This window comes from Pelmatolapia mariae, linkage group LG17 (assembly GCF_036321145.2).
Source record: "Pelmatolapia mariae isolate MD_Pm_ZW linkage group LG17, Pm_UMD_F_2, whole genome shotgun sequence".
Taxonomy (NCBI): Eukaryota; Metazoa; Chordata; class Actinopteri; order Cichliformes; family Cichlidae; genus Pelmatolapia; species Pelmatolapia mariae.
Window position 1 is genome coordinate 452,550 of NC_086242.1, and position 9,269 is coordinate 461,818.

At 38.7% G+C, this 9,269-nt stretch overlaps 2 protein-coding genes and 1 long non-coding RNA gene across 5 annotated transcripts; 1 reads left to right on the forward strand and 2 right to left on the reverse strand.

The window, feature by feature from the left end:
- Positions 1-338: 338 nt before the first annotated feature.
- Positions 339-2,981, reverse strand: LOC134616064 (beta-2-microglobulin-like). Of its 2 annotated transcripts, none has more exons than XM_063460832.2 (4): positions 2,783-2,981; positions 2,125-2,397; positions 1,523-1,559; positions 339-920 (listed from the first exon to the last, which is right to left on the reverse strand). In XM_063460832.2, exons 1-3 carry the CDS (start codon positions 2,850-2,852, stop codon positions 1,546-1,548), a joined length of 357 nt encoding a protein of 118 aa, XP_063316902.1. In that variant the 5' UTR covers positions 2,853-2,981; the 3' UTR covers positions 339-920; positions 1,523-1,545. The 2 variants fall into 2 exon arrangements, with proteins under 2 accessions (XP_063316902.1, XP_063316903.1); XM_063460833.2 differs by having other exon boundaries at positions 339-1,269; positions 2,783-2,979.
- A 184-nt stretch (positions 2,982-3,165) lies between these two features.
- On the forward strand, positions 3,166-6,568 carry LOC134616066 (uncharacterized). 2 transcript variants are annotated; one of them, XR_010091414.2, is made up of 3 exons: positions 3,166-3,828; positions 5,911-5,995; positions 6,112-6,568. It is a non-coding gene; the product is annotated as an uncharacterized LOC134616066 (long non-coding RNA). The 2 variants fall into 2 exon arrangements; XR_010091413.1 differs by lacking the exon at positions 3,166-3,828 and having other exon boundaries at positions 5,743-5,995.
- LOC134616065 (beta-2-microglobulin-like) lies at positions 6,312-8,481 on the reverse strand. The gene is made up of 3 exons (XM_063460834.1): positions 8,348-8,481; positions 6,950-7,222; positions 6,312-6,777 (listed from the first exon to the last, which is right to left on the reverse strand). The coding sequence occupies exons 1-3, from the start codon at positions 8,409-8,411 to the stop codon at positions 6,764-6,766; spliced, it is 351 nt and encodes a 116-aa protein (XP_063316904.1). The 5' UTR covers positions 8,412-8,481; the 3' UTR covers positions 6,312-6,763.
- Between the last annotated feature and the right edge of the window lie 788 nt (positions 8,482-9,269).

A 9,269-nucleotide genomic window follows, 5' to 3' on the forward strand; every position in this document is an offset into this window, starting at 1 on the left:
GATGCGGGTGAGGGGACTCGCTCAGTCCCAACTCATCCAGCTGCCTTTCCTGCATAAACCCACCAGCTCCACCTGTTAACAGTACTTAGAATCACTGTCACCCCATTTTCTCACTCATTGATTTCTCATTTATACAGTGAACAAACTTATATTTTGATTCATCTTTGCTTAAGAATAAAATGCTTTATTATTAGCAGATTATGAGGTTGGATATTAGGACCTTAAAACCTCTCTTAGCTGTGACGTGGAGGCGGCGAGGGGAGGACTACGCCAGGTCACATGACACAGTTTAACGTCACTATTATAATAACTCGCTGTGCACAGCTGGACTTCCAATGTGAATTAAACCAATATAGTTTTATTTTGGATAAAATATGTCAGAACAAACAGGAACCGTCTGGTTAACATAATAAACTTGTAATGTTACAAACAAACCAAGCAAACGGTCACGTTTGGAGTCATTCTCTGTCGTACATTTCAACAACAAAGCATGTTTTAGTAAAATAAACATTTTCAATTTGGATACATATTTACATGGATTACCTTATTACAACATTAATATGAAAGTCTGTATAGATTTACCTTAAAAATCACAGAGCAATGCAAACACTTCGGTTTCACCACCACCACAAAGTCGATATTCAGATCACCACAAGATTCCTAAAGGAATATTTTTCTGAAGAAAAATCCATAACTAATCAAATCCTCAAAACTTCTGCACTTTTCCATGGACAACCACACCCACGGACACACCCACGGACATGGATGTGTGTTTCCTACTAGCTGTAGGAAACACACATCCAGACGTTTCACAGCAGATGCCAAAACTCATCATTCGAGATAACTTCAAATCAGGTGCTTCACACATGTTCTGGATGTGTTAAAGGCAAAGTGTAGTCATGGGTTATTCTGTCTTCTGGCTGTTTTAAGAGAATAAGGCACAGAAAATACATTTAGTTTGGCCTCAGGGAACATTTGGATTTCAGCTACGTGATTGGAGTAAGCTGAGCACGTTTCAAACATGACGCCTGCTGTCGATGTTGATACTTTGTGTTTACTTTTGAATACAAAGTATCAATCAGTAGTATCAGTAATTTCTTTGACACACAGCTGTGGTGCTGTGTGTCAAAGAAACTAATGAAGCTGAAGGATGGTTTCTGTCTGAGCCCATGGAAGTGCAGTGTTTTCATTTTGTGAAGCTCAAACGTTTGCATAATCAAATCCATTACTTTAGACATTTTCCAATCTTCTCCATCCTGCTGAGCAGACCTGTGGGGACCACAAACATAATACAAACATTGTCTATCACTCAGTTCCTGCACACTTGGGATGTGCTTTGTGGGTCAGCTGCAGCGGATTCAGGGGAAGGTGCTGGCACGGTTGCAAACACACTGCTATGATTTGACTGTAGCTTCCCTGCTGTCAGACACAGCTCTGCAGCTGAGACACAAGCCACACTCCTCCACCACAACAATGTAATGTAATAATACTGAAGTATGAATACTGATGAGCACATACATACCTGGAGCTGGACACATGTAGAACTTACATATCTGCCTCTGAAATGAGACATTTAAAACATGTTTATGCTAGCTCTGATCTGGCCTGTGTTACTCCCCGCCTGTTAAAACAGCAACAACTAAAAACATCAATATGGTCTTTAAACCAGGCAACTGTTGACTGATGAAACATGATGCATTTGTAAAAACATTTTAGCGTCTCTTTGAAAATATAAAATGTGTTTTTACAAGAGGACAACATCTGAGACTACAAATTTGTTCTTATTGGCTTGTTTGTTAATGAGCGTTTGAATGACTACGTGTTTCTTTTCATGATGTTTTTAATATGAATGAGTGATGAATGGAGTATTAAGAACATGTTCTGTAATTGTTCTGTTTCTGAACCGTTTTTTATTCCATACTTTTGTTTATTGTAAACAATGTTAGTCAATGTAATAAAATACATGATCTGAAATAAGAAATAAATATATAAATATAGATAATATGTGTACAAAACTAAACTAAAATACAGAACTAAGAAAATTTAGCAAAATATTTTCTGACCTCAAGTACTGTGACCTGTGAAACAACACGTACACACAGACACAGTGAAAAACACTCATACCCCAAATATATGTATTCTTTTTCCCCATGTGAGTTACTCTGCAGCTGAACATGTCGTCCTTGGTTGGGGTGAAAGGCACATGCTTGGTCATGTGGTAGTGCCAGTTCTCTTCAAAGGCCAGGTCGGTCTGCTGAGAGTCTGGTATCTCTTTGTCATTCCTGAGCAGCTCAATGGTGATTTCAGGAGGATGGAATCCACTGACATGGCAGATGAGGGTGTTGGCGGTCCCGTACTGTCCGGGGGAGCGGGTGTACACCTGAACCTTGGGTGAAGCTGGCAAACACAAAAACAGTCACTCACTTACAGATGAAATAAAGACAATAATTTAATCCAGATGATAAATATGAATTTAGATTCCACCAACTTATTAAATATAAACGTAAACACGACAATTATCTGCGTCACAGTGTGTCATGTATAACAGCCAAACAAGGAAGTACTCGTCGCATTCGTAAAACGTTACAGCGCCTTTAAGTACAAGTTATCAGTCGTTTAGTACTGTAAGTACTGTTAGTATGTTACTGTTTGCCATTTCCCAGAGATTCCACTGTACGACCTTTAAAGCCGTTTTGCTTTCACTGGGCCCGAGCGCCTTCCGTCTGATAACATCGGGCCATTTCGGAAACACGAACATGTTCAGTTACCGGAGATCACTTACAGTTCTTGGCTGCCGAGAGATCCGTGAGTCCCAGCAGAAGGACGACGGCGAGACACACAAACTTCTTCATTGTTTCACCCACAGACCGACTCGATATATCGCTGTTGGAGATTCGCTCGACCAAGAGAGAAGACAACAGTGCGTCACGATCCACACCGAAAGTGAAACGATTCAGAGCGGGAGTGTTAGCTAACAGACACCGGGACGTCCAGGCAGTGCTAATGCTAACTGACAAACAAGGGAGCCGTAACCCCGCCCACCAAAACCATGTTTTGGCGCGCCGTTTATAAACACAAGCGACACAAACTCGTGACAAGACGACACGTGCCTATAATTCTACCAATAGGAAACTCCAAACGTCATGTTGCTAGGCGGAATTTACTCCGACATGTTGTTGTTCACTGTCGTTTGATCAAATAGGCCGCCATGTTTGAGATGGCTGCCGGTGTTGTGCCAAAAACTGATGTCCAATGTTTCCGTGTATTTTTTATGTGTAATATCTTTACGTATGTTGGTAAATAGACTTCGGTGAACAGCGTTTACAAAAGGGTTATATATAGAATTAAAAAATTATCTGTTTTTTCAAGTATCTTTACAACTCTGTGTTATTGTACTTACATTATAACCAATCCGGTCCTTTATCCCCACTTAAAATATTTTTACTGAACTATTGTAATATTTGCTGCCATTGCTGCTGTCCTCTTGGCCAACTTACTCTTACAAAAGACATTTTTAATGTTAATGAGATTTTTTTAACTGCATAAATAAAGGTTATATAAAAGTCACTGCCAAAAACTGATTGCCTTCTAGCTTGTTACACGAATGTTGTTTGTGGCTCAGTATGACTTTGTGTCATCCATGAGGGATGCATTTGACATATGTTTCACATATTATAGCCCAACAAGTTACTTATAGCAGTTCAAATACGAGCAATCACTTTTTGGCAAATACCGGAAATCAGTTTTTGGCAGACAATCACTTTTTGGTACAACACCCCGGAATTGCTGCTTTGTACTTTATTGACAGACCTTACAAAATCCTCTCAGGTATTTACCCTTCCAAAGAATTTCCCACACATCGTTTTGGTGTTGATAATAACTCTTGTTCTTTCTGTGATGGGAATACTGACAGCACATTTATTTTACCAGTGTATATACTGTAAAGCCCAGTGGGACGATACACTACTGGCTTTTCCCAAAGATTCCAAACTTACGTGAATTTTCAAAAAATTATTTTTGGATCTCTAAGAAAAAAAGAAACTTGAAAATGTCTTAAATGTGATCATTATTATGGGTAAATTCTTCATTCATAAATGTCGATTTCTGACAGCAAAGCCGTCCTTTTTTACAACTCTGGCTTTTCTTCTCATCTGTAAAGTTTATGGACAAAAACAAGCTGTGGCTCTGCATCATATGGTTAATGCACTAAAGCTTTTAGAAAACCCCTAGGTTAGAATTGTATTTTATTTTATGTCTTTTAATTTTAATTTTATTAATTAATTTAATTAATTACTTATTATTTATTTATTTTATTTAATTACAGATAATGAAAATAATATAAACACAATTGTGGGCTGGGGGGGCAAATGAGATACTGCACATGAGATACAGTGGCAGGAGTGAGCAGCAGTACAAACTGAGTGATGTGCTCTGCTGCCTTCACCACCCTCTGTAGTGATTTCTGGCTGCTGGCAGAGCAGCTTCCGTACCAAACTGTAATGCAGCTCGTCAGCAAGCTCTCGATCGCACACCTGTAGAAATCTGAGGTGATGTTAGCGTTCATGCCAAACTTCCTCAGCCTCCTCAGGAAGTAGAGTCGCTGGCGAGCTTTCCTGATAGCAGTGTCTGTGTGAAGGCTTGGAAAAGGCTTTGCAAATGTTGCCATATTTTTTGTACTTGTTACATTTGTTTAATTAATTTTAAAAAAGTTTATACGGTCTTTAAGTGATGACGTGATGAATCCTGCTTCCGGGCCCAATGTACTCTGCATTTAATAAGGCTGTTGTGTTTTTAATGTATTTTAATTCTTTTTATCTTGTTCTATTTAATCTCAACAAGCCCATAAAAACAGTCAGGGATCACTGTCGGCTTCTCTTGGTTTTTATTACCGCTAATAATTTAAAGCTCAGTTTTTAAAACCTTAAAAACTATTTGGACTATATTTTCATATAGTCCAAATACCTAAACTAGCTTTTTATGATAACATACAAATCTTCTGCAGGTCCCAAAGTCAAACAAACACTCCAGCATCACTGAGAGTTACAAACTGTCTAAATTCTTTCATCTTTAATAAAATGATCAGCATTGCTGCTTTACCAGGTGTAACAATTAAGTTTAACATCCAGGCATCCATGAAAACAGAATTTATTACATTTAACGGAGTTAGAAGTTAGCAGGAAGTTAGCTCGCTAGCTTCCACCTAAACATGATATAGCATGTTCTGACCGAGAGATTTCTGAAAAATTCAAACGTACAGCTCTGCTATCACTTCCAACATAAATGAAGACAGAAAACTAAACAGCAGTGACGTTTGTAGGGTTACTGAAGTTGGGCTAGCTGGTATATAATGATGTGCTACGTGGTCACTAGCTACACAGCTACGTTAGCATAGCATAAACACAGTGAAGCTGGAGGATGAACTCTAACTTTTTTCCACTCGATAAAAGTTAACGTGAGGGTTCCCGATGGTTAGGGACAAATGCAATCGCATGGCAGGATGCTGTAAACGGACCAAACTTCAGTCAGGAGAACAACTGAGATAATCCATCCACAATACCAGGTTAGTCATTAATATACTGCTGCATGGGCTGGGCTGGAGTTACATCGTGTGGGTTTAAACACTGAGCTTTAAAATGAACAGTGGTAATAAAAACCGAGAGAGGCCGACAGTGATCACTGACTGTTTTTAGGGGCTTGTTGAGATTAAATAGAAGAAGATACAAAACATTAAAACATGTCAAAAACACAACAGCTGTAATAAACACAGAGTAGTTTGGGCCTGGAGGCAGGATTCATCACGTCATCACCCAAAGACCGAATAGGCTCATTAACTTCTGAGCTGTAGCTCATGGTTTGTTTTTTATTTTCTCTGGGCATTGTCCGATTTGATGTTGGGCTGAAATTGCTAAGACATCCAGTCCTGGAAGATTGTGACATGTTGTAAACACACCTGAATGCTTCAGATCACCAAACTGTTGAAACCTCTGCACTCAAGGTGCTTTATACAATATACCTCATTCACACCTTTTCATTTTTTATCAGCAGCACCTGGCTGCTGCTCACCCTGTTCATTTCTATGTGAAAAGATCTGTTTGTTTTCTGTTTTTACAGGACTACAAAGCCTCGCGCAAATCATCGTTTTCATGATTGTCATGAGACACTTTGCAGGACTCTCAAACTTGTGGAGACCTATACATGATGAACACACACACAGCACAACATTTGTTTTCATAACATAAAGAAATGAATCAATATTTCTGTATAAAAGGATACATTTTAGGATTTTTGTAAAAAATAATAAAAACACCAGAAATTTTCAAGAATTTTTATTATTTTACATGTATACACACGTACATATAACCCATTATTCTATCATTTGAGAAACTCATTTAGGTATAAAAACAGTTTTTCGCGTAATAGCCAAAGAACCCCTCACATATGGAAAAATATTACAACAGGGTGAAACAAACGAGGCTTTTGTGATTACAGCTGAGCAAATCCACTTAGTGAAAGGCAAACTAGCAAAAAGTGACACCCTAAATTTTTATAATCTCTACATCACTCACAGTCATACCAAAATAATATTGAGAAATTACTGTTGCCTAATATGTTACTGATAATTATTCTGATGAGAAGGAAAAAATCTGAGGCTACACGGTGGACTCTGATTGTACAGGAAGGATAGATGTTCCATAGCGGGGACAACATGACTGATCAGCAGCTGTGTGGATCAGATGTGACACTCTTTGGTCCCCATTGGTGTTTACATGTTTGACTCTGTAAAGAGAAAATATTAAGGTTATTCATTTCATAAAAGCACAGAAAGACAATTTCATTCACCACTGATTCATTTATAAAAGTATTAAACATGTTTAATTTTCTTTTGTATTTTTTTTAAATTTGAGGTTACTACATAATGCTTATGACTGTATACAGTTTCTTAACTCACCCCAACCATAGTCTTTTGTCACTGTCCCGTGAGTGACTTTGCAGGTGTACTTTTCTCCGTCCTTTGGTGTAAAAGTGACGTGCTTGGTCAGATGGAAGTGCCAGTCCTGGTTGAAGACCAGGTCAGTCTGCTTGGCATCAGGAATTTCTACCCCATCCTTCAGCAGTGTGATGGTGATGTCAGGGGGGTGGAAATTACTCACGTGGCAGATCAAGACATTTTCCTTTCCATACTCTCCAGGATTACGGCTGTAAACCTGAGTCTTTGGTGCAGCTAAAGGCAAGAATGAAAGAGAAAGTAATATCCTTAATAAGGGATCAGTATTCATAAGTGGTCCAACCTGTCTGAGGCCAATTTCGTTATGATGATTTTAGACCAGCGGTCCCCAACCCTTTTTGTGCCACGGACCGGTTTATATCCGACAATACTTTCACGGACCAGCCTTTGAGGTGATAAATACAACGAAATAAAACCAGTACCGGTACCAAAAAAGAAGATTTATTCATAACACAAGGGAAAAGACCCAGGGAAACCGAGTTAACACTAAAAACGATAAAAACCTTGAAAACCATGAATTTCACACATGAGCCTCAACTCTTGCGGCCGGTACCGGTCCGCGGACCGGGGGTTGGGGACCGCTGGCTTAGACTATAAATATGAAAAGACTCGCTTGCTGAAAACAGAACTGAATTGGTGTTTGAATGACTTTCTTGTTTTTGACGGCCTTCATTCTATAAAGGTGGCCCATATGTTACCTGTAAATGTATTTTTATCCCCAACACGACAAATTTATTTACCCCTGATAAAATGGGACGTGCTCACATACTGATGCTTTCACACTGAATCATTCGACGAGTGTGAAAGTGGATTATCCTTAATATCAGCAAATACAACCAAGTAATTACTTTTGCAATGAAAGGACAGAAATAGTAAGAAGAGAAATCCTTATTAAATGTATTCAAACATCCTGCAGCCAGCTGAGGGCGCTCTATGTATTTACAAGAAATCGAAACCAAATCCAAAAAGCTGGGGGGGGGAATTCCACTCTGGTAAAAACACCATGGACTGGTTTTCTCCTTATACTGGACTTTATTGTCCAGTAAAAACGAACCGTCTCTGGACTGAAAATGTTTAGAGTCGATAAACGCAGCTTTGTTTTCCTCAAATCAAAGCACTTTATGACGAACCCCTCCCTGACGGCTTTGTTTCGTCTATGTTGAAAAACGTATAAAAATATGATGTCAAACTTACAGACTAACCAAGCCGTGATTAAAATTTACACGTAGCCATAAAGGATCGAAACCATTTGACCTGAAGTTCAGACTTTTACACTGTTCAGTAAAATGACAGGACTTAACCTTCAGTAATTCAGGAAGACTTTTTGAAAAAAGTACTTACAGTATTTCGCCTCCACTGCGCAGTAAACAGCTGCAATAACAGCCAAACACAGGACAGCCTTCATGTTTTCTTTGTAGTCGCAGATCCTGCTGACAGCTGTTTGTCTCTCGTGCTCGCGAAGCTCAAATAAAGTAAAAAAGTGGAGCGCGTGAGGATATGCAAGCGCTGTAAGACCGCCCACAGCCACGCGGGCCAATCATTGATTTCTGTCATGCTGTTACCAGGTAAAATCCCAGTAAAGAGGTTTCGTTCACTCATGACAGGCACATGTGGACCCTCCCTGGAAACTACCTGAAGTTTGAATCTCCATAGAACTATTATTTATGATATTCTGTAATTATTGTTGTTAATAATGATAATAGTTTTGCGATGATCTTATGCTAAAGTATTTATAGTTCCCTTGTTTTAGATTCTTTTTTTTCTTTTTCTTGTCTTTATTCACTTATTTTTTGTTTTCCTAACTTTTCCCCTCTGTTTTATTCTGGTTTGGTTTTAATTCCTTTAAATTTGTATATGACTTGTTCAGGCACATTTTGGACAGCTCAACATAATTTTGGGTGATTGTAGTGCAGAAGGTAGAGCAGGTTACCTAATCAGAAGGTTGGTGGTTTGATCCTTGGCTGCTAACCCAGGTTGGTCTCCGATCCATCAGAGTGTGAATATTAGATAGAAAGCATGTAATCATAGGAAAAAGGTGCTCGTATAAAGTGATACATGTTGTATTAAAGGACTCTGACTGTTCATGTTGAGCAGAAAAGAGCTATATAACAACCAGTCCATTTACCATAATCAGTCTTATTTCTTTATGATTTGGTATATTTTGTGCTAGCTTCTACATTTATTCATACTTTCAAAAGACAAATAATGCATCTCCTTCATTAACACACAAACAGGAGGACACTGAGGAAAATCTACAGGATAC

Bases quoted from the DNA above. Each gene is read 5' to 3' on its own strand.
- LOC134616064 (XM_063460832.2), bottom strand. From the start codon at position 2,852: ATGAAGAAGTTTGTGTGTCTCGCCGTCGTCCTTCTGCTGGGACTCACG. The intron at 2,398-2,782 runs GTAAGTGATCTC...TGTGTTTGCCAG, and splicing joins TCTCTCGGCAGCCAAGAACT to CTTCACCCAAGGTTCAGGTG.
- LOC134616065 (XM_063460834.1), bottom strand. From the start codon at position 8,411: ATGAAGGCTGTCCTGTGTTTGGCTGTTATTGCAGCTGTTTACTGCGCA. The intron at 7,223-8,347 runs GTAAGTACTTTT...TCTTGCCTTTAG, and splicing joins CGCAGTGGAGGCGAAATACT to CTGCACCAAAGACTCAGGTT.